The sequence below is a fragment of the Emydura macquarii genome, unplaced genomic scaffold (assembly GCF_026122565.2).
Source record: "Emydura macquarii macquarii isolate MOO-44397 ecotype Brisbane River unplaced genomic scaffold, CSIRO-AGI_Emac_v2 contig_1790, whole genome shotgun sequence".
NCBI classification, from domain to species: Eukaryota; Metazoa; Chordata; order Testudines; family Chelidae; genus Emydura; species Emydura macquarii.
In genome coordinates this window covers 6573455-6596909 of record NW_027131927.1, presented here as the reverse complement: position 1 = coordinate 6596909, position 23455 = coordinate 6573455, and the positions used below count along the sequence as shown (strand labels likewise).

The 23455-nt window shown below is 60.5% G+C and overlaps 1 protein-coding gene across 1 annotated transcript; it reads left to right on the top strand.

Annotated features, from left to right (window-relative positions):
* Nucleotides 1-206: 206 nt before the first annotated feature.
* On the top strand, nt 207-20294 carry SYMPK (symplekin scaffold protein). The gene is made up of 27 exons (XM_067556816.1): nt 207-306; nt 611-852; nt 2260-2325; nt 2765-2818; nt 3435-3508; nt 4212-4338; nt 4569-4818; nt 5000-5170; nt 5525-5764; nt 6234-6388; nt 6889-7039; nt 7609-7822; nt 9696-9846; nt 9924-10159; nt 10843-10924; nt 11274-11387; nt 11770-11917; nt 12416-12576; nt 13610-13718; nt 14007-14107; nt 14622-14712; nt 15162-15263; nt 15547-15734; nt 16811-16987; nt 17586-17675; nt 18112-18417; nt 18989-20294. Exons 2-27 carry the CDS (start codon nt 745-747, stop codon nt 19157-19159), a joined length of 3837 nt encoding a protein of 1278 aa, XP_067412917.1. The 5' UTR covers nt 207-306; nt 611-744; the 3' UTR covers nt 19160-20294.
* Nucleotides 20295-23455: the final 3161 nt, after the last annotated feature.

The window sequence follows — 23455 nt, the reverse complement described above, 5'->3', positions numbered from 1 at the left end:
AGGATGGGCCCTGGGGCCGGGGTCAAAGGGCACCGAGGGGCGGGGCTGTGGTTGAGGGCAGGGAGGGGGTCAGTGGGCAGGCGGGACGCGCACCCGATGACGGACTCCGTTGCCCAGAAACCCCCGCGGCGGCCCGGAACTCCCGGCATGCCACGCGGGCAGGGCCCGCCCCCCTCACGCAGCGGAACTATATGGCCCAGGCGGCCGCGCATGCGCAGTGCGCACTGCCGGGCCGCGGGAAGATGGCGGCGGAGAAGCCGGAGCATCGCTGAGCCCGAGGGGTCTCGGCTTGGGGCGAGCGCGCGCGTGAGTGAGTGAGCGAGCGCGGGAGGGGCTGGCCTGGCCTGGCCTGGCCTGGCCTGGCGCGGCGCGGCGCGACGTGGGGCCTGGGGGGTTGCAGTGGAGGGTAGGTGGCACCGTGGAGCGGCGGGGGTTCCCGGGGGGCAACAAGGCGGGAGGGGTCTGGGTGAGTGGGGGGGGTCCCCGGGAGGGTGGGGGGACCGGGACAGGGTCCCCGGGAGGGATCGTGGTGAGGGGAGGCAGCACCTGGGGTTTCAGGTGGGGGCTGGGATTGCGGGGGCAGGGTGCTAACTAGTCTTCTCGTTTGCAGCTGGAGCAGAGCCCAGGGACCTCCTGGGCCGGGGAGCCGGAGCTGCCCTCTCACCCCTCCAGCCCTGGGTGCAACCACGTTGGCAGGGGCGCAGCCGCGCTCTGGCCCCCGACCCTGTGGGGGCACACATCACCATGGCCAGCGGCACAGGGGATGGCAGCAACGCCCGCATGAGCATCGCCTCCCAGTTCTTCACTCAGGAGGAGGGCAGCGGCACAGACAGCATGACAACCTCGGAGAGGGTGCGCTGGGGCAACAGGCAGCGGACGCTGCAAATTCAAGTGGGCTGGGAGTCCTGCCCTGGGCCCTTTTACACCTAGACCAGGAACAAGAGAGCAGGCTCTGATCCAGCCCCAGGTCTAGGCACTGGCTGCCCAGAAGTTGGGGGGATGGGATACACAGGGCCTTTCCCCTCTAGGGGGTGCCGGACCAGGGCAGGGGGAGCAGCTGGCTTAGGGGTGTGAGGACTGGGATAAGGGCCTTCCCCTCTAAAGAGCACTGGCTCTGTTCCAGCCCAAGGGCAGTGGGGGGGGTTGGCTCAGCATTTGTGGAAAGGTTACAGTCTGTTCATCACTACTGCCAGTTACTGTCCAGCTTCAGTGCATATAGTGAGGGCCTAAACCAAGGGTCCCCAAACTACAGCCCATGGGCCGCATCCGGCCCGCCAACACATTTTGACTGGCCGGTCCCCCCTCCTGGCCCCACCCTTCTCCCACGTGGGCCTACGGCGCCCTGGCCGGAGCCACACTGTTCCTGGCCCGAAGCAGTGCCACACGGCGGCCGCTGCTCCCTTCACCCCCTCCTACGTGACGTGGGCCCAGCCGCTGTGGACCACCATAAGAGGAAGACTGAGGGAAGTGGCCCTCGCAGGTGAAAGTTTGGGGACCCCTGGACTAAACGTTGGGACCACGCCATGCCCCTCAGTATCCTGTGCAATGAGTTTACTGGTTTTGTGGCTGGAACTCAGCAGCCCTAGCTTCTATCCTGGCTCTGCCGCTGTCCTGCTGGGTGACCTTTGGCATGTTCCTTCTCCTCTCTGTTAGTCCTGTTAGTGTGCCTTTTATACCAGGGTTCCTAATGCTGGGTCGGGATGTGATACTGTTACTGGTGTATTGTATAGGTACAACCTAGGTGTGCACTCAGTTACTTTGGCATAAAGGTGCCTTATCCTGGGATTCCCCTTCCCTATACCAACATAAGCACCTCGATACGGGCACAGTGGCATCCGTGCTGGAGGATAACTAGACTAGCCTGGGACTGGTAAATCCCACATAGCTAAAGATTTAGGTTGGAAGCGCCTTGGGGCCGGGACCATCTCTTGCCATGGGTCTGTAGAGCACTTAGCACAATGGGGCCCCGATCGACCATAAGACGAATTCGAATGCTAGTGGGACAAGTTTTTTCACCAGAACAGCCAGCGCTGTTCGTGGTGTACCCTCCCGAGCCACCCTTGGGTAGCAGGACTCCTGGGTTCATTGCCAACTCTGCTTGTGGGCTACTTTGTGCTGCGGAAGTGGTTAACTTTGGACTGGCATGAGCTTCCAGCCTAGCTTGATCCTTAGATGTCTCCTTCGTCTGTGTGCTCGGTCCTTGGAGCTAGGCTAATCTCAGCTCTGTATGTATCTCCTCCTAACCTTCTCTCTCTGCAGGTGGTGGATCTGTTAAACCAAGCTGCCCTGATCAGCAACGACTCTAAAATCAACCTCCTCAAACAGGTGAGCAAGAAAGCTGCTCCTCCCTGCAGGCGAGAAGTGATGGGAAGGGAGCAGAGGGGCCAGGCAGAGCTGTTCAGGGCATGGTGCCCCGTGCCTGCCTGTCCAAGGCATAGCCAGTAGGGGTAGGCTGCTGTGATTGGGGCCAGGGTCAAATAGCCTCAGCTTTTCTTTCATGCCCCGATTCCTCCCGGCCTCCCCATCTCTCTAGCCATTGGCCCCTGTCTTTCCCCCGGATTCTCTGATTCCACCTGCCTGCCCCCCCATCCTCCCCTGTGGGGCTTGGCTGGGTCACTGCACTGTGTGCGGAGCCCACTGGTGTCCCAGAAATGCTAGTCAGCGGGTGGGGCATGGTGCTGGGATGGGCAGATGGGCGATGGCTGATGCTGCAAACCCCTCCACCTGCCTGAGTCTCACGCCTGCCGCTCCTTTTCCCCCACAGGTCCAGGAGCTGATTATAAACAAGGACCCCACGCTGCTGGATAACTTCCTGGATGTGAGTAGCCTGAGCGCTGCTTTGGGGGGCTGGGGACTCCTCTAGAAACAGCCTTTCCTAACTGTCCTTGTGCTTGTGCCAAAGGCCGGTGCATTGCTGCTGTGGGGCTGGCACTGCAGCCCCTTCACTCAGCTGCCCCCCATCCTGTGACGCCTGAGTGAGACAGAACTGCTTCATTGGCAGAGGAGGGACATGAGTGGTGCCTGACTCAGAGCGTATACACTCCCTGTTCAATGGGCCCATGACTTCGGGGGTGGAAGGTGGGTGTCTGGCTGATGGCCCGGCCCAGCCCAAAGGCTGCCTGGGTTTCTGGCTGGAGCCCCAGACTCTCCTCAAGTCTCTCAAGCCTGGCATTTCCTGGGCAGCTGCAGGGGGAGGCTAGGCTGGGGGAGAGGCTGCTCAGTGTCTGCCGCAGGCCCGTGGAGTATGAATATTCTCAGCCGGGCCTAACCTAAAGCTTTCCACAGCCTCCTCCTTGCCCTGGCTCAGTGGCAGCCAGGCCTTGCTTCGTGTTCCCAGCCCCGCTCTGCCCTGGCCCTGCTTTTCCCTCTTGGCCAGCTCTGCAGCCTGCTGGGCAGCCAGCACCGGCCCTGACCCCCTGCCTCTCCGGCTGCAGGAGATCATCGCCTTCCAGGCAGACAAGTCCATTGAGGTGCGGAAGTTTGTCATCGGCTTCATAGAAGAGGCCTGGTAAGGATTGATTTGCTGCTGCATCACGGAGCCCTGGATCAGCCTGTGTAATTCTCCTTCCCCTGCAGCCTCGAAGGCCTTCAGGTTGCTACAGGTGCTGGCAAAGAAGATGGGAGTCCCAGCCAACCAGCCAGTGTGCCTGCAGGCTGCAGCAGCTGGGAGCTGTTCCACCCTGCTCCCTACAGCGCTCCCTGCTGGGAGGGACTGATTCTGGGCACTCCCTTCAGTCGGCACAGGAGCATCCCAGCATCAGCCTGCAGAAGGGACGATGGGACTGGGCTTTTGCTCGGGGGGTGGCCTGAGGGGCAGGGCCTTGTTTCTAGCTAAGATCTGTGCTGTGAGCAGGCAGGAGTGGGGCCTGGTAGGTTACAGCAGGGGGTGCTAAGAGCCTGTACTCCTGGGTTCTGTTCCCAGCTGTGGGAGGGGAGTGATGTCAGTGGTTAGAGCAGGAGGAGCTGGGAGCAAGGACTCCTGGGTTCTCTGTCTTTATCTGACTCCCTGTGTGGCCATAAGCAAGGCCCTTCCCCTACCTCAGTTTCCCCGTCTGTACACTGGGTGAGGTTTCCGTAGAAGCTAGTTGCTCTGGTCTTCTTCCTGGATGAGGAGGGTCTGGTTGTTGCAGTAGCTGCTCGCCCCACTTCTAGCCAGCAGGCGGCGCTCTCTGTCTCCCCCTGAGTTTGCCCTCTACTACCCCCTCCCCCAGCAAACGGGACATCGAGCTGCTGCTGAAGCTCATCGCCAACCTGAACATGCTGCTGAAGGATGAGAATGTCAACGTGGTGAAGAAGGCCATCCTTGCCATGACCCAGCTCTACAAGGTGGCGCTGCAGGTGAGTGCCCTTGGCCAGGTTGCATGGCAGGTGGCTGCTGGCGAGGGGGTTGAATAGACTTGGGACTGGGAGGAGTGGAATTACTCCAGCCCTGGCCTCTCCCAGCAGGGGGAGCTGTGGGGAGCGGAGTGTCCCAGCCAGGGCCCTGTTCTCCCCTCCCCAGCTGTCTGGGGTTGTCAGCGCTGGTGGCTGGCCTCTGTGCTCACCCATCCCCTTCTGGCTCCTGGCAGTGGATGGTGAAGTCCAAAGTGATCAACGACCTGCAGGAGGCCTGCTGGGAGATGGTGTCGGCCATGGCCAGCGACATCATCCTACTGCTGGACTCGGACAACGACGGCATCCGTACCCATGCCATCAAGTTTGTGGAGGGGCTGATCATCACGCTGTCACCCCGCATGCCCGACTCGGACGTGCCCAAGCGCCACGAGAGCGACATCAGCCTGGACCGCATCCCCAAGGACCACCCCTACATCAAACACAGTGAGTGTGGGGGCAGAGCTGTGCAAGCTGGGGGAGCAGCCAGGCTCTAGGAGCAGGGCTGGCTGACCTGCTGGGGTCCCACTGTCTGCAAAGGCCACCAGGGGGCGCTGTCAACACACAGCAGCTCGGATCCCTAATGGCCCAGTTTCATTAACCCTGTGCTCCCGCTTCTGCCTTGCAGACGTGCTGTGGGAGGAAGGCAAGGCGGCCCTGGAGCAGCTGCTGAAGTTCATGGTGCACCCAGCCATCTCCAGCATCAACCTCACGGCGGCACTGGGCTCCCTGGCCACCATCGCCCGCCAGCGGCCCATGTTCATGGCAGAGGTCATCCAGGCCTACGAGACCCTGCACGGTAAGGGGTGTCCCCGCCTGGGGTCTGCCTTAGAGCCCCCTCTCCCTGGGCTGCGGCTCCCTGCCCAGGCTTCCCTTTGGCCCTCTTCTGGAGGGTCCCAAGGGCTTTGAGCAGGTCAGTGAACTAAATCCCCAAAGCTTGTCCTGCCATCTAACCCCTCACTCACTGCCTACCCAGGAGTCCTGACACTCAGCCCCTTCCCCGCTCTGCTCCCCACTCCCTACCCTGAGCCAGACCGCAGGCCGGTGGCTTAATCCAGGCCCCCCATCCCCTCCCACTTCCTTCAGCCGGCCTCTTGTGAGACTGCTCCTCTCCCGTGCGCCTGATGTCCCTTCCTTGTCACCTCCCCGCCAGCCAACCTGCCGCCCACGCTGGCCAAGTCGCAGGTGAGCAGCGTGCGCAAGAACCTTAAGCTGCATCTACTGAGCGTGCTGAAGCACCCCTCGTCCGTCGAGTTCCAGGCGCAAATCACCACCCTGCTGGTGGACTTGGGCACCCAGCAGGCGGAGATCACCCGCAGCATGCCCAATCTGAAGGAGCCACGCAAGCGCCCGCGTGATGAGAGTGACGCAGCCCTGAAGAAGATGAAGATGGGTGAGGGGGTGGGCTGGGCTGGGCTTGCTCTTCTGGGAGTCCAGGGGCTGGGAGATTGGGTGTGGGCAGCTGCCAGCGGCCAAACATCACTGGGAGCTGGACGGGTGCCCCCTGTGTAGTGAATTTGTCCCAGTTCCCACTGGGATGTGATCAAAGGAGGAGCTCAGTTATTCCTGCCCAGCTTCTCCCAGCAGGGGGCGCTGGCGACAGCTCCCGGCTACCCCAGCCTCTCCCAGCAGGGTGCTATGGGGTGTGCTCCCAGGGCCCCAAGGTGCCGATCCCAGGAGCTGCCGGAAAGGTGCAGCTCTGGGGGCATGTGGCACCCTCTCTGTAGAGCTGGGAGAGCCCAGCCTGGCACCTGCCAGGACCCTGCTCTCTGAGCTGCTGGCTCGGTGCCGCAGGGCCCGGGGGCAGTGATGGCTGGGTCTGGCAGCATCCCTGCACTCTAACCCTGGTGCTCTCCACACAGAGCCACCCCTCGGGGAAGACGACGAGGATAAGGACCTGGAGCAAGCGGCTGTGCCAGTGCCCAAGCCCTCTGGCCAGACCAGCACCCATTCAGACACGGACATCACGGCCGAGTTCCTGCAGCCCCTGCTGACACCAGACAATGTGGCCAATCTGGTGGGTGCGGCTGGGCCCTGGCTTGGTGCTAGCGGGTGCCGGAACCCCCAAAGCGCCCCACACTTAGACGCTGCTGCGGGAGGGGCACCAATGGCTCCTCTTACAGCTCTCAAGCTAAATGGCTTCAGGCCTGTTGGATGGGAGACGTGAGAGGAAACCGGGGGGCAGGGAGTGCAGCGGGGGGCGCGCTCCCCTCAGTCAGCGCTGGCCCCAGTGGGGCACTAGGGGGCGCTGTGCAGCAGGGGAGAGTGCCAGGGGGCGCTGTGCAGCAGGGCAGTGGCACTCTCCCCTGCTGTCAGTGGTGACCCTCTGTCCTGGTGGGAAGCTGGGGAGGCCTCGCTGCTGGAGCTGGCTCTTGGCAGGACTGGGCCTAGAGCACGGCAGTGCCAGGAGGACAAATGTTGGTCCCTCTCTCACGACTGGGGGCCGGAAGAGCACCGCCTTCTGCAGGGTGTCCCTGCAGGCTGAGTCACTGCCGTGTCCTGGCTCTCTTGCCCCAGGTGCTGATCAGCATGGTGTACCTTCCCGACACCATGCCTGCCTCCTTCCAAGCCACCTACACCCCCGTGGAGTCGGCCGGCACGGACGCCCAGATTAAGCATCTCTCACGCCTGATGGCCACCCAGATGACGGCCGTAGGGCTTGGGCCGGGTACGTCTGCCACTGGGAGACGGGCCGGGTGGTAGTGGGGGGGCTCCCTTGGACCACATTTAGCGCTCTGGGGGGTGGGAGCTATTGTCAAGGAGGCCTCAAACTCCATGCCTATCGGCTCCCTGCCTCCCCAGCCTTTGAGAGCCCTCCCCATCCACAGCCCCCACGGCTCTCAGTAAGCATGAGGTTCTTGCTGTCTGTTGGGGGTGAGTGGTTTCCCAGTGGAATAGCGGCTTGTGGGTTGGGACTGAGGAGCCCTGGCAGAGCTGTTGGGGGAGCGGGAGGGAGGAGCCCAGGGCTGGGCTAGCAGGAGGCTGCGGGTCGGGTTGAGGGGTGCTGGCACAGCTGTGAGATGGGAGGGGAGATGAAGAGGGCTGTGGGTTGGCTTATGGGGTGCCAGCACAGTTGTGGGGCGGGGGGAGCCCAGGGCTGGGCTAGCAGGGTGCTGTGGGTCAGGTGAGGGGTGCTGGCACAGCTGGGAGTAGCTTCCACTCTCCTGCTGCCCCTGGAGCAGGTGCCCTGGAGCCGAATGGCTCGGCTTGTTGGCACAGGCTCCCCTCCCCCCCCAGGTGTGGAGCACACCAAACTCCTGAAGGAGGAGCCCAAGGAGGAGAAGCTGGCGAAGCCGGAGAGTGTGCTGATCAAACGGCGCCTGTCCTCGCTGTCCCAGGGCCAGGCCATCTCTGTGCTGGGGGCACAGGGCTGTGTCACCATCCTCCTGGAGCCAGAGGCCCCACAGGCCAAGCGGCGCCCGGAGCCCATCATCCCATCCACCCAGCCCAGGTGAGGCCTGTCCCACACTCCTGGGGTCGCTGGGGGATTGGAAGGGATTGCAGTAGGTCATCGGCCCAAGAGCTTCTCAGCCGTGGGGCAGGACCCAAAACTGGGGCACCAGAAAGTGTCAAGAGGGGGCGTGGCAGCTCCTGTCCCACGGGGCTGGCTGGGCTTGTCTCCCAGCTCCGGGCCCTGCACCCTCTGGGGTCCCAGCGCTGCTCGGGTCTGGCCCAGCCGTCCTGACAGCAGGAGTCCGGGCAGGCCAAATCTGAGTGAGTGGCCCTGCAAGCTCAAGAGCCAGGTCACCACTCTGCTCAGGTGGGGCCAAACCTGAGCGGCTGCAACCCCCAAGGTGGCACTGCCCAGAGCGGAGAGCCCAGCCCCACAGTGCACAAGCTGCCGCTGCAGGCAAATGCTGGGCAGGATCCAATAAAAACCACCCCAGGGCCTCCACCCCAGACTACTTACTGTGTCACAAAAGGCCATAAACATTGACAAATGGGTTCTGAGCCCAAAAGGTTGAGACCCCTAGTCCAGTCTCCTGCACTCAGTGCAGGATGACATGGTGACTAGCCCATCCCTGGCAGGTGTTTTTGTCTGACCTGCTCTTAAAAAACCCCCAGTGACAGAGATTCCACAACCTCCCTCAGCGATTTGTTCCAGTGCTTAACCACCCTGACAGGATATTGTTCCTAATGTCCAACCTATACCTCCCTTGCTGCAATTGTAGCCCGTTGCTGCTTTTCCTAGCCTCAGAGGTTAGTGAGAACAATTTTCACTTTCCTCCTTGTAACAACCTTTTGTGTATTTGAAACTGTTACCATCTTCCCCTCAGTCTTCTCTTCTCCAGGCTAAACAAACCCAGATCTTTCAGTCTTCCCTCATAGCTTATGTTTTCCAGACCTTTAATCATTATTCTCCAGTTTGCCCACATCTTTCCTGAAATGTGGTGTCCAGAACTGGACACAATACTCCAGCTGAGGCCCAATCAGTGCTGAGTAGAGCAGAAGAATTACTTCTCGTGTCTTGCTTACAACACTCCTGCTCATACATCCCAGAATGATGTTTGCTGCGCTTTTTTTTGGCAACAGTGTTACACCGTTGATTAATGTTTAGCTTGTGATCTACTCTGACCCCCAGAACCCTTTCTGCAGAACTCCTTTGTAGGGAGTCATTTCCCATTTTGTATGCATGCAACTGATTGGTCCTTCCTAAGTTGAGCACTTACCATTTGTCCTTATTGAATTTCATTCTATTTACTTCAGACTATTTCTCCAGTTTGTCCAGATCATTTTGAACTTTAATCCTAGCCTCTGAAGCACTTGCAACCCCTCCCAGCTTGGTATCATCCCCAAACTGTATAAGTGTACTTTCTGTGCCTTTATCTAAATAATTGATGAAGATATTGAACAGAATCAGCCCCAGAACTGATCCCTGCAGGACCCAACTCAACATGCCCTTCCAGCCTGACTGTGACCCACTGAGAACATGGGGAGACCCTTAGGCCAGAGAAGAGGAGCAGCGGTCACGGCAGTTTGTCCTGACGGGAGCCATGCCTTGCCATGCTCCCATAGGGTCCCTTGTGGGGTCTCTGAACCTCATTAACGCACCTCTGCCATCATTAATGTTCGGTTGTTGATTTTTCCGAATCCCCCTTAATGTATGCGGAGTCCAGCCAGCTCTTGATGGCACATTCCCACCATCCAGACTCCTGGTGCCTTTCCATTGTTCCTAGGGAAGCGTTGTAGCCCCTCTGCGCCCAGCAAGTAGCGATGCAAAGTCGAATGGGTAAACTGAGGCATGAGTTGTTCAGCAGAATATTACAAACCATGCCCACTTCCTTGGCTCTCAATGCTGAGCCGCTCTTTAACTCCCGCTCCAGGCTGGCAGGCGCCAGCGGGCGCAAGAAGGTTTTCCGCCTGAGCGACGTGATCAAACCATTGTCGGACGTGCAGATGGAGAAGCTGAAGCTGGGAGCCGTGAAGCGGATCCTGAGCTCAGAGAGAGCCGTCGCCTGCAGCGGGGCAGCCCAGGTAGGCACCAGTATGGCCGCAGTGGCGTGGGGGCCTGGCATGCCGTCCATGCCTGACCCTGCCCTCTTCCTCCCCAGGCCCGTGTCAAGATCCTCTCATCCCTGGTGACCCAGTTCGACATGCCCCTGAAGAGCGAGGTCTTGGCCTTCATCCTGGATGACATCCGCAACCGTCTGGACCTGGCCTTTGCCTGGCTCTATCAGGAGTACAACATCTACCTGAGCAAGTACCCTGCCGGCTCCCTGGGCAGCTATGACGAGTGCCTCATCGGCCTGCTCTCTGGCCTGCAGGAGAAGCCAGACCAGAAGGATGGGTGGGTGTCCCCACTGGGGGCAGAGCTTCAAGGGGGAGGAGCTGTGGGGTGGAGCCTTCCCAGACTGGTCTGGACCCAGACTAGCTTGGGTGGCTGGGGGACACACTCCCTGTTGTGTCGGCACCAGAGCTACGTCTCTGCTGGGATGTCGGTGCTGCGAGTTTCCTCCCAGCAGTGTCCTGCCTGTGGCAGCGAGGGGTCCATCAGCATGAGCGTCTTAGACCAGTGCCCAGCTGGGATTCCAGCCCTGTAACAGCGCTGCTCTGCTGGGACCAGCTCCTCGCTGCATCAGGGGGCTGGTGGCCCGGCCTTCCCTGCAGCAGTGAGCATCCTGCCTGTGTCCCAGCTGGGGCTCTGGAGACCTCTCTGCACTTCCTGTCCTAACCAGGTCTTGCCCAGCTGGGGAGGTGACCTGGATAATGTTCTGGGCCAGGGGTTCTCTCCCTCTTCTAGCACATGGCCCCATGTCTCTGTGGCCAAGGGGGGAGCGGCAGAGGACTGGCAGTGCTGAGCCCATGTTGGGGATCTCCTCACCTCCAGCACTGCCCTATGCTGGAGAACGGTCTGGCCCTGTCCCACCCGAGAGGTGGCGGCACCACTTTGCCTGCCTGAGATGCACATTTTCAGAGGGAAACTGGAGGTTGGAGCCCAGTGGTGATGGTCTGTGTGTGTGCCCCCTGCAGGATCTTCACCAAGGTGGTGCTGGAAGCCCCACTGATCACAGAGAGCGCGCTGGAGGTGATCCGCAAGTATTGCGAGGATGAGGTGGGTTCGAGGGGACGGGGGTGGCCATTAAAGAGGCACTGTCCTTGCCTAAAAAGAGCCAAACAGACCCAACTGATCACTCTTCCAACAGGCTGGGGGGCGGGGCGCGCATGACATCTCCCTGTCACATGGTGCGTGTGGGCAACTGGATGGCCCAGGATTCCTGCCTGGCACCCACATCCCTCGCCTTGCACTTGCCTGTCCGTGTGAGATCGAGCTGCTGCTCCGGCCGAGTGCATGGAGCTGATTCCCAATCCAGGGAGCTGAGGCTGGATTGGAAAGCTGGGGTGGGGGGTGCTGAGCCCAGTCCCTCAGGGACCTGCCTGCTCACTGGGGTTGTCTGTTGCAGAGCCGCACCTACCTGGGGATGTCCACCCTCCGGGACCTGATCTTCAAGCGCCCGTCCAGGCAGTTCCAGTATTTGCACGTGCTGCTGGACCTTAGCTCCCATGAGAAGGACAAGGTATGTCGGGTGCCAGGGTGAGTGTCTTGTGGTACTGGCCAGCCCCTCCAGGACTTGGACTGTGCCCTGTGCCTTCTCCCTACCCCAGCCAGGCTCCAGCCGCCAGGCTCCGGGAACGGCCCTGGCCACGAATGCTCAAGAATCCTGCTGATGAGATCTGCAACTCTGCTCCCCTGCGTCCTGAGCGAGACAGAGGGTTACCAGCAGCATCCTGGCCAGACCGCAGGCTGCTTGCCTCCTTCCCGCTGTCCCCCAGCAGCTAGCGAGGGGGTCTGATCCCCACCTGCAGCACTTGCATGGCATTACCATACAGCGGCCTTTAGCTGCCTCCATGCTGTGAGTGCTCCCTGCGCACACTGCACACGCCACCTCTGCCCCGCAGGTCCGCCAGCAGGCGATTCTCTTCATTAAGCGCATGTACGAGAAGGACCAGCTGCGGGAGTACGTGGAGAAGTTCGCGCTGAACTACCTGCAGCTCCTGGTGCACCCCAACCCCCCGTCGGTGCTCTTTGGAGCCGACAAGGACACAGGTAATGTGGCGGTGCTGTGCGTTGGAGGGGCGGCCAAGGAGTGTGGTGTGTCAGATCTCCCACGCAGCACAGCGCTGGACTGTGGGGATCCCGCAGCCTGGTGCTGGTGGAAAGGATGTGGCACCGGGATGGAGCCACCTCCATGTGGAGAGCCCCAGGGGCCCTGAATGCTTCCAGGGCACCTCAGCCCCTTGGCTGGGCTCTGCCGGCAAGTGGGGACTGCCATGGTCAGCGATTCAGCCTCACTGTGCTGGTAGCCCCCTGGCATTGCTGCTGCTTCTGCTGCCTTTGGGGCAGAGGCTCCCATGGCCCTGCCTTAGAGCTAATTGGCCACCCCCTGGCCGTCCCCTGCACCCTGCTGCAACTTGCCCCGCACACAGGCTGGCCCTGGAGGTGAGGGTGGCCGCTGGTCGTCGTCCTTCCTCCTCCTCCTCCTCCCCCCCCCTCCCCCCCCCCATGCTGGGAGCCCCATGACCAGTATCCCTCCTTGGCATGCAGAAGTGGCCGCTCCCTGGACCGAGGAGACCGTGAGGCAGTGTCTGTACCTCTACCTGGCCCTGCTGCCGCAGAACCACAAGCTGATCCACGAGCTGGCGGCAGTCTACACCGAGGCCATCGCTGACATCAAGCGCACGGTGCTGCGGGTCGTCGAGCAGCCGGTGAGCAAGCTGGGACAGGCACTTTGAGCCCCCAGGTTCTGTGGGGATGCCCTGCAGCGATGCAGGGTGGCTGGGCCTCTGCCTGCTGTCCCTGGGGGGGAGGAGGGGATGTGGCTGCTGGAAGGTCGACCCCAAAACCAGGGGCACCATTGCCCTTCGGCTGGAGCTGTCTGAGCCCAGGGCTGAAGACTGAACTCCAGGCTTGGCCCTTAGGGGCAGGGACCATCTTCGTTCTGCGTGCGCAGGATCTAGCACCAAGACGGGGATGCCTAGATACTACCGTAATACACCTAATAGCCCAAAAAAAGTATAGCACCTAGTACAGCGGGGACCTGTTTGTGACTGTGGTTCCTAGGCACTACTGTAATACACTAGTAATGATCCAGGCAGATGGGTCACGCTTTTGACAGCTGCCTAAAACATGGTGGGTCAGTCCTGGAGTCCTGGAAGAGCGTAGAAATGTGGGGCTGGAAGGGCCTCAAGAAATCACCTGTGCCAGCCCTGCCAGGGGTCCGGGCAGCCTGGTCTGAGATGCCTCCAGTGACGGGGGTTCCACCTTCTCCCTGGATCCAGAGCTGAATTCCCCTGAGGTAGAGTTTGTCCCATGTCCACTGAAGGTAAGACAATGGTCCCTGTCCTCTTTAAAACGGCCCCTGACAGACGTGAAGCCTGTTCTCAGGGCCCCTTGGTGGTCTTTTCTCAAGACCAAACGTGCCCAGTTTTTTAATCTTTCCTCCTGGGTTAGGTTTTCTAAACCTTGGCTCAGTTTTGTTTCTCTCCTCTGGAATCTCTCCAGTTTGTCCACATCTTTCCTGAAATGTGGCACCCACAGCTGGACCCGGTACCCCAGCTGGGGCCTCACTGGTGCTGAGTACAGCAGGGCAGTTACCTCCTATGTCTTTCATGTAACACTCTTGTTAATATACCCAGAACAGCATTAGCCTTTTTTGCAGCTGCATCACATCGCTGGCTCATATTCAGTTTGTGATTCTCCTCTGAGGCTGCCTCTTCCTTCTCTCCCCTCCTTGCCCAGATCCGTGGGATGGGGATGAACTCCCCGGAGCTGCTGCTGCTGGTGGAGAACTGTCCCAAAGGGGCTGAAACCCTGGTGACCCGCTGCCTGCACAGCCTGACAGATAAAGGTATCGGCACCCCGGGGTGCGCTGTCACTGCGTTACCCTGCCCTCCTAGCGGGCACTGCCCTCCAGATGGGTGGGCGCTCTGAGGGCTAGAGCAGGGCTGCTGGCTTCTCTCCCTGGCTGGGTGTCCTGCCCTGTGCTTCAGTTTCCCACTAAATGGGAATGGTGCTTCCCCAAGTGTCTTTCCCCCACCCTGGCCAAGCACCTCCCAGACCAGCACTGGCTTCCCCCACCCGGCTCCGGTGTGCGCTGCCCCAGCTGATCTCCAACCCATCCCCCTTGCTCTCACAGTGCCCCCGTCTCCCGAGCTGGTGAAGCGGGTTCGCGATCTCTACCACAAGCGGCTCCCAGACGTCCGGTTTCTCATCCCCGTCCTCAACGGCCTGGAGAAGGTATGACCCCATGGGGCCCAGCATGTGCTGCTGAGCCAGGCAGGGGTCCTGACCTCTTGCCTGGCCCTACACTTGTCCAGAGGAGACCCCTCCGCAGGCACAGCTGGAGCAGGGATAGTGGCTGGAAAGCCACTGCCTAGGGGAGACTGTTCCTATGGGAGGCAGTAGGCTCTAGTGGTTAGAGCATGATGGGGAAGGCAGGGCTGGGAGCCAGGACTCCTGGGTTCTATCCCCAGCTTTGGGCGGGGACGGGCACTGGAGTCTAGTGGATAAAGCAGGAGGAGGAGTGGGGAGCTGGGAGCCAGCCCCAGATATGGGAGGGGAGTGGGGTCTAGTGGTTAGAGCAGGGGGGCTAGGAGCCAGGACTCCTGGGTTCCATTCCTGTCTTTGTCACTGGCTCAGTGTGACCCTGCATCAGTCCCGTCCCCTTGCTGTGCCTCAGTCTCCCTGTATTCCAGAGGCCGTGGCATATCGAATATCTGCCAAGCTCTCACCATCCCTTCTCCCTCCCCAGAAAGAGGTGATCCAGGCTCTGCCCAAGCTCATCAAGCTGAACCCCATCGTGGTGAAGGAGGTGTTCAACCGCCTCTTGGGGACGCAGCATGGTAGGTGCCAAGCCGGGAGCTGAGCCGAGGAGCCACGATTTCCTGGCCCGTCATGGTGGCCGTGCCTGTGGGGCCAGCTGTGGAAATGATGCTGGGAGATAAGCTGGTGCCACAGAAGCCTGTGGAGGACAGTAGTGCTATGACCCCATCAGCAGGCAGATGAGTGGGGGGTCAGTCCTGCCATGGTCCCTTCCTGTTGTTGGGAGAGCTGCAGGCTGGGGTAGGGGCCACACGCTTCTTAGAGACAGGCCTCCCTCCCTGTCAGGGAGAAGTCCAGGACTGGGACATTTCAGGAGCCCTCTCAGTGTCTCGTGGGGAACCCAGGAGAGAAACTGGCTTTGGTACAATCTGGCCATCAGACCCGAGGCCACTCAGCTCCACAAGCCTCCTGCTAGGACACGGGCCCAGCCCAGCCTCCCAGCTCAACCTCCCCTCTGTGTCCTGTGCAGGCGAAGGGAATTCGGCTGTGTCCCCCCTGAACCCTGGGGAGTTGCTGATTGCCCTGCACAACATCGACTCCGCCAAGTGTGACATGAAATCCATCATCAAAGGTAGGCCTCTGGGGGCGGACTCAAACATCGGGGAAGACTGCGTCTGCTGGGCCAGCCCTTCAACTGCTTATGCCCCTTTCCTGCTCTCGCTGTCTCACCTTTTCCCTCCCCCCCGTGCCTGGCACCTCTGAAAGCAGGCTGGCCCGTGAGATGGGAGCCGAGACTCCTAGTTCTCCTCTCCTTTCGCTGCTCGTCTCATGTCCATTGGTGATCTGCCCCTCGTATATCAGCCGGGCCCCCAAATCCTCGGCTGACATCCTCTCTTCCACTCCTGCCCCCGCAGCCACCAACCTGTGCTTCGGCGAGAGGAACGTCTATACGTCGGAGGTGCTGGCCGTGGTGATGCAGCAGCTGATGGAGCAGAGCCCCCTGCCCATGCTGCTGATGAGGACGGTCATCCAGTCGCTGACCATGTACCCGCGCCTGGGTGGCTTCGTCATGAACGTCCTGTCTCGCCTCATCATGAAGCAGGTGGGAACCCAGCGCAGCCTGGCCAGGCAGCCTAGTGCTGGGTGGGGTTGGGTTAGCCCAGGGGACCCAGAAATCTCAGGGCTCCTGAGGAATGGGGAGAATGACCCACTAGAGGGCACCCTTCCTGCCATGGCCCCGTTAAGCCAGTGGCCCTGGGGTAGGGGTCTGTGGAGCTGGTGTTGACAACTCCATGCTGAGCGGTAACCCCAAGATCCCGTGACTGGCTTCTGTTCATCCCAGTGTCCTAGCCCGTTCCGTCCCTGCTTCCCTGCGGCCTCCCTCAGCCCCACGCCTTGCACTTAGTTCAGGAAAGGAAGTGAAGACTACCATGCGTGGGTCCCTCCCCAGAAGTGGCCACACCCCAGCCCCAAGGGAAGTGATTCCTCTGAAGGAAGTCACTGGGGGAAGGGCAGCTCTTCACCTGTCCCCAGGCGGCCCCGGTGTCTTCATTTCTCAGCCCTGCTCCCCCTGGGCTGGGCTTCTGGAGGTGCATGGGCCAGCGCTGGGCTCTGCGCCATTCCAGGCACGCTCTGCCCCGTGCTCCTCCACCAGCTGCACTGGCTTTCTGCACTGCGTCGGGGTGGGCGTCCCCACCTCCCATCATGGTTCCATGCCTGGGCCCCATCCCCCTCCACTCGCCCGCAGCTGGGCCAGATCCCTGCCCTCCAGGCGTGGGCTGTTCCCACCAGCCCCCAGTGGCACTCCAAGGCCTCTGTGGTCAGAGCTGGCGCCTCCCCAATGAGGACTAACCCAGCCCAAAGCAAATGGTGTCCTCAAGAGCCCCTCCCCACCACAGAGAGGGGCGCCAAGGGGTGCCTGCCGCTCGGCAGCCGGAGGTATCTGGGCAGAGCCCCAGTCCTTTATTGGGTCTCCTCCCCTCAACTCTGACAAGCTGTGGATAGGGATACAGGTGGTTGGTTGCCTCCCAGCAGAGGGGACACCAGGCTAATGCCCCATAGCCAGCGTGACCTGCTGACACACACAGGACTGGCTGAATTTGCTGCCCATTGCGTCCATGGGTGGGCATGCTGGGGAGGGGTTTAAAGGCTCCTTTTAACTCCCTTTCATCCTCCCAGGTGTGGAAGTACCCCAAGGTGTGGGAGGGCTTCATCAAATGCTGCCAGCGCACCAAGCCCCAGTCCTTCCAGGTCATCCTGCAGCTCCCTCCGCAGCAGCTCAGTGCCGTCTTCGAGAAGTGCCCCGAGCTGCGGGAGCCCCTGCTGGTCCACGTCCGCTCCTTCACCCCGCACCAGGTACCAGCCAGGCACCCAGGAGCTTGGGGCTGAGTGTAGTTGGGGCAGGGCACAAGTGATGGAGGGGTATGCAGTTGCCCTTGCCTTTGGTAAGGGGGACAGACTACAGGCCCCAGCATGCACCCACCGTTGTGGCAGGTGGGGGAGTCAGGCTGTGCATCCTGGAAGTGGGGGGGAGGCGGAGGGTGGCCCTAGTCGCAGCGCCCCCTGGAGCCTGATGCAGGATTGCTCCCTAGTGCACCAGGCTCTGCCCCTGTTTGGCTTGTGGGGCTCCCAGCCATGCCCTAGGGCACATTGCTCCTGGGCACGGCTGTCAGAGGGTGTCAGCCACAGGCCTCCTTTCAGCTCACCTGCTGCAACTAGTGACTGTCCCCAGCACAGCTCAGAGGATCCCTGTGCCCCCGGCCCAGGGCAGGTTCCTATGGTCGAGCCCGGCTCTGGCTGGGAGGTGGCTGTTCCCATGTGAGGTGGGGGGCTGGAGCCACGGACCCAGGGCAGCTGGCACAGGGGTGGCTCGGGGTGCACGGACCCATGCTTCCATGTGCCTCACTCACCTGGCGCCCTCTTCTTCCTCTCCTCCCCCCCCCGTCCCACCCAGCAAGCGCATGTCCCCAACTCCACCATGGCCATCCTGGAGGCCAGCAGCAAGCTGGAGGTGGAGGTGAATGACTCCCAGCCACTGGAGGAGGTGAGCAGAGCCCCTGGGCTGGGAACCGGGTGGGAAGGGGGTAACCCAGTACAGGACATGCTGGCGGGGACGACGACGACTGTGCTAGTGCCAACCCTCTCAGCCCGCCCCTTCCCCACCATCCAGGGACTGCTGTGTATGGAGCCCCCCACGGGGTTTCCCATCACAATCCTCCCCTCTCCCCCTGCTGTTACCATAGGGGTGTTTTCCCACAGTAGTCAGTACTGACTGCTCTCTGACCAGCCCCATGGCTGGGGCTCCGATGCAGAGGCCCATGTTCTGTGGGCCTGGGCTCATTGATTTCCCCTGTGGGTTGGCGGGGCTTTGCCAGCAGCCCCCAGGAACCAGCTGGGGGTAGGGTGCCCAGCCTTGCTGGGGGACAGTCCCTCGGGACCCTGACTTATAGGGGGGCTGACGGCGCTGTCTCTCTGGGCAGGAGGAGCTGGAACCTGCACCCCTCCTCCCACGCATGTCCCAGGACATGATCGCGCTGCGCCTGGCCCAGGAGAAGGCGCTCAAACGCCAGCTGGAGGAGGAGCAGAGACTGAAGCAGCCGGCTGGCCCCCCACGCCCTGCACATGCCCTGCCACCTCTGCCTGCTGAGGAATCCATGGACTTCCGGGAGGAGGGGCCCGAGGTGGAGATGCCCACCATCTTCATCAGCATGCAGGAGGAAGAGGAGGGCTCGGGCGGAGACGGCTCCCTGTTGGACACCAGCGTGGAGGGGCCCCCGCCAGCAAAGGTGCACACAGGGCAGAACTTGTGCAGGGAGTCGGCTGTACCCAGCCAGGCTCGCGTTGACCCCTTGCTGACCTCACAGCTTCCGACTGTTCCTTGGCCCCCCAGTGCTCCCAGAGGCGAGGGATACAGAGAGCTCTGCTGCCGCCAGGGGCTACTCCCCAAACACTGCAGCATTGAGGGCCCTGCCTTACCCCTGTGGGGCATGGACCCTGCCGCGTGAGCTGATCTTGGCTGGAGCCCTGGGGCAGCGTGTGACTCCAGCTTGCTCCAGCCCTGACCCACTGGTCCCATGGGCCAAAGGCTGGAGCTAAGGCCCTGCCCAGTGCCCTTGGTCCCTGCCCGTCCTGCCAGAGGCTGGGAAGCCAGCTGCTGATGTAGAGATCTTGGGGAGACGGGGGCATGCCCCAGAATCAGCGAGGGGCAGGTGAAGAGATCCCAATTGAGGATGACATGATCTCCTCCAGGGGCTTGAGGTGGCGATTAAAGCTAGAAGCCAGCTGCTGTGGCTGGCTGCATGGCATGGGTAGTGCCATGGATAAGGCTTGTCTCCCCCTTTCCCTGCCCCACACCAGGAACTGAAGAGCAAGGAAGCAGGCACCAGCGGCACACCAGACAAGGAAGCTGAGAGCAAGACTGAGACCCTCACACCAGACGAGCCAGCGCCCGGCAGACCCCAGCCAGCCAGCCAGCCGGAGGAGCAGCCGGAGCCCAGTGCAGCGCAGGAGCAGAAAGCAGAGAGCTGATGGGGCGGGCACCACTGGCCTGCAGCAGAGGCCTGGAGGGCAGAGATACTCTGGGGGGAGGATGGGGATGAGCAGAAACTGCACAGTTGAAGGCCTGGATTGTGACTAAATAAAGAGCTGCCGTTCCTGTGCACTTCTGCTTCCCTGTCTGTGTGGGGCATGTGGCTGATCTCGGCTGGGTTCATCTGTGTAGCTATCCAGAGAAATCTTCCCCCTGGGGCCAAAGGGAGCCTGGGGGGACCCAGCCAGCGTTCCTGCTGGGTTTAGCTGGTGTCTGCACCACTCAACCGAGCGCAGGCTGCTCCTGGCTCTGGGCCGGATTTCTCACTCCTGTGCCCGGCAGACTCTGCCACTGTGCAGTGGTTTTCCTAGCTTCCTCCTGCCTGTGGCTAGCCTGAGCAGCCTCGCATCGTGCCCCATGGCATCCTCGCTGATGAGCCTGCATGGCCAGTAGCCCACCACTTAGATGTCTTGTGAAAGGCAGATGCCAGCGTTTGCATAGGGCCTGTGCAAACACGTTCCAGGTCCCCCGGCAGCAGTTAACTAGTTCACCTGCAATAAGGGACAGTGTGCCTAGGAAGAGAGCAGCATGCCCTGCAATGCCCGTGGGCTTGGGCTGTGTGAGGGAAATGAAGGCCCCGTCTCTTCTCCCACCTGCCCCTGCTGGAGCTGGGCATCGAATCTACAATGGCGCTGCAAAGCAGTCAGGGGCAGGATGCCTGGTACCCACCATGCAGCACTGTGTGCTGGCATGTCTGATGCACCATGGGCAGGGTCTGGGGCTCAGGCCCTACCCCTGTGCCCTTGGCCGGGCACTGTTGTGAACAGATGAGTCCCTCTAGCCAGTATCCCAGTGCGGCAGCATGATGGAGACTGACTCCTTGTCTTTCTAGCCCAGCCCTCCACCCTCTTGTGCCCGATAGGAGCTGTGGGCCAGCAGGGAAGGATCTTTCCTTTGCCTAGACTGGGCTACCATGCGGTGTCCCTGCCCAGTGCTTTTTATCTTGGGCTATAAAGCCCAGGAAGAAGGGATGGTGTGGTTGTAGGGAATGAGGTGTGGGGAGAAGGGACAGAGCATCCCAACCTGTGAATCACCTTCTCCCCCTTCTGGGCTCAGTGCTAGGGCAATTTGCTGCTGTCACCCCAACAACTCCCTCCGGCTTCTGCTAGCCCCTACTTTGGGTAGCTCTTGGTGCCCCCCCACCCTAGTTCCCAAACCCCTGGGCAAGCATTCCTCTGCAGCTGGCTCCAAGGAGCTCCCAGGCACGCTGGCTCAGCTGCGGATCCTGCCTCCCTTTACTGTAACAGCAGCTTGTGGAGTGTGCAGTAACACAAGGGCTGGGGGTTAGTGAACAAAGCCAGCAGCGATGCTAAACCGAGACCATAGAGACAAGACGCTTACAAAGAAAATAAAAGCATAACCTGCTTTAAGGGTGTCAGGTAACCATGGCAGGTTCCAAGCTTCAGCTGAGGCAGTTTTCTCACCTCCTGTTACTTTTCTGGGCCACCCTGAGGTGCTTGGGGATCCCTCATTCATATGCTCAAGGTGACTGCCACAGCGCCCTGAAGTCCACTGGCTGGGTCCCAGTGTCAGGTGGGGGGGGCGGGGTGTCAGCCAGTGCTTGTTCTGATGTGCTCTTTCCTCATCCTAATAATGGGGAGGTTGCCTCTCATGCCAATGACCTGCCCAATGTCTCCAGCCTCCCAAGTCCTGGGGTAAAGCCATGTCCTGTCTTGGATAAATTTGTTTAGCATGGCTGCCACTGAGCACATTCCCAGCACCCAGCCCACTCTGCGCCCCAGCGGTATGTGCAGCCCAGTGATATTAGTGACTGGGAGGGCCCTGCTTCCTTTGATGGAACACACAGACATACACTGTGATCACAGCGTGCTGGGAGTAGGGTGTGTGTGTCAGGCCTGAGAGGAGTTCACAGAACAGTGGGCCCTCAGCCAGCTGGCACGGAGGGGTCTTATGGTCACAACCAGCTGCTAAAACAGTCCTCCTGTGCGTAATGGGTGCCTGGGGGGTTCCTTCCTGACCCCCAGCTCCACCTGCCTTGAAGCATGAGGATCAACAGCCCTTGAGTATCTATTTGGATCATACCATCCCTATAACTACCGAGGTCATGGGGAGCGAGTAGGGGGAAGTGGCCACTGAGGGGCAGAGGAGCTATGGGAGCAGAGCTGAGTTTGAGGGGTCACAATGGGGTGGGAGTCAGTGGGTGAGTGAGTCCCTAATGTGTGGGTAGAGGGGGCCACTGGGTTAGGGGGAGCTGGGGAATAGTGGGGGGCCAGTGGCCAGGGTGGGGATATTGGGGTCAGTGAGAGGGATCAGTGTTGGGGGGTGGGGAAGTTGGGGGCACAGGGAGTATTGGGGGATCTCTGTGTGACCCATCCTATGCCTAGGGTATCCAGCTGATAATGCCAAGGTCAGGACGGGCTGCAAACTGAGAGCAGATTCTCCCAGCACTGGTGGTGGCACTGAAGCCAGACTTCCCAACCAGCCACAAACAGCGCTTCTGCATCCCCACAGAAGCCAGTATACAAATACACACAGCCCCCTTTACTGCATTTCAGCTTCTGGCTCCCAAATCAGCACTAGGTCCAGGAAAGAGAAGAGTTGTTTAAACTCTATGCTCTTTACTAAATAGGTTCCTCTGACCCCAAGGGGTCAGCCACAGTACCAATTCAATATGAGTTTGGATCTTACCTAAAATACCACGCTGCCAGCCAATCCTTTAGTAACTTATGCTAACGGTTTATTGTAAAAAGAAAGAAAGAAACCATAAGAGAAATGTTAAAGGGTCAAAGCAAATCAGTTACATACAAATGATTGAAAGTCCATGTACACCAGGTTTCTGGAAGAAATGTGGAGTTGCAGGCTTGTATAGTTCCTCTGGTACACATCCAGTATCTGGATGGGTCTCAGTCCTTTGTTACATAGCTTCAGTTGCAGATGACTTGATCCAGAGGTAGGTAGGTGACTGATGATAGAAGACTGGTGACTGATGACAAAATGGATTCCCAAGGCCTCTGCCTTATATACCCTCTGGCCCTGGCCATGCGGTCTCGTGGAATGTTACAAGAACTAAAATGGAGTCCAGAGTCACATGGGCCAATCCTGGTAACTCTTCAAGTGTGCCTTTAGTTTCTTCCTGGGCCCCTGGCAGCTGCCTTAATGGGCCATTAAGTAGGCTATTGTCATCCTATCTGGGGTGTTGCCCAGGCAGCACAATTTGAAATACAGATATCTCAAATATATCTATAACTTCCATTTCACATATTACACATGAACATAAGTATCATCAACTGACTTAGCACAGTATAGTCTTTCTAACAGTACCTGACATGGCAGATCTCACATGAATTATTACGATTTTGACATATTGATGTCAAACAATATAACAAATGCTCTCCCCCCCATCTACCCAGCATGACACTCTGATTTGGGGTTTGACACTGGGCGGGGCTGAGGGATTCCTAGCTGGAGGAGTGGGCAGGGAAGTTAGGGGGTCTGAGGGGAGTCAGTGGTGGGAGTGTGGACGTTGGGGGTCAGTGAGGGGGGTCAGTAAGTGGGGTTCAATGGTGGGGGTGGAGAGGTTGGGGGTTCCAGGGGGATAAATGGCAGGGGTGGGGAGATTGGGGGAATGGGGAGAGGTATTGGGAGATCTCTGATTTGGGGTTCAGCATGTGGGGGCTGGGGGGTTCCTAGCTGGGGGGGGGAGGAGGCAGGGAGGGGTCAGTGGCAGGGGTGGGGAAGTTGGGGATCTCGGGGAGGGGGGGTGCAGTGGTGGTGGTGGAGGTATTGGGGGCCAATGAGGGGGGTCAGTGGCAGGGGTGGAGAGGTTGGGTGTCCTGGGGAGGGATATTGGGGATCTCTGATTTGGGGTTCAGCACGGGAGGGGTTGGGGGGGTTCCTAGCTGGGGGAGGGGCAGTGGCTGGGCCTGGTGTGGGCGAGAGAGGGGAGGGGAGTGATGGGGGAGGGACCAGTGGAGGACCTAGGCGGGAACTCGGGAGGCGGAGCCTATGGAGGCTCAGAGAGGGGCGGGGCCTGGTTGGAGGGGAGGGGTCAGGGTGGGGGCGGATCCCGGCGGGGGCCGAGCGTGCTGCGTGGTTGCCATGGGCCCCGTCCGCGTTGCTACCACCCCGCTTCCGGCAGGGTCAGAGGTGGCTTCCGGCGGGAAGATGGCGGCGGCCGCGGCTCCGGACGGGCCCCCCCCTCTGCCCCCCGAGCTGAAGAGCCAGTTCCGGACCCGCGAAGGCTCCTACCGGCTCCTGGCGCCGCCGGGGCTCGC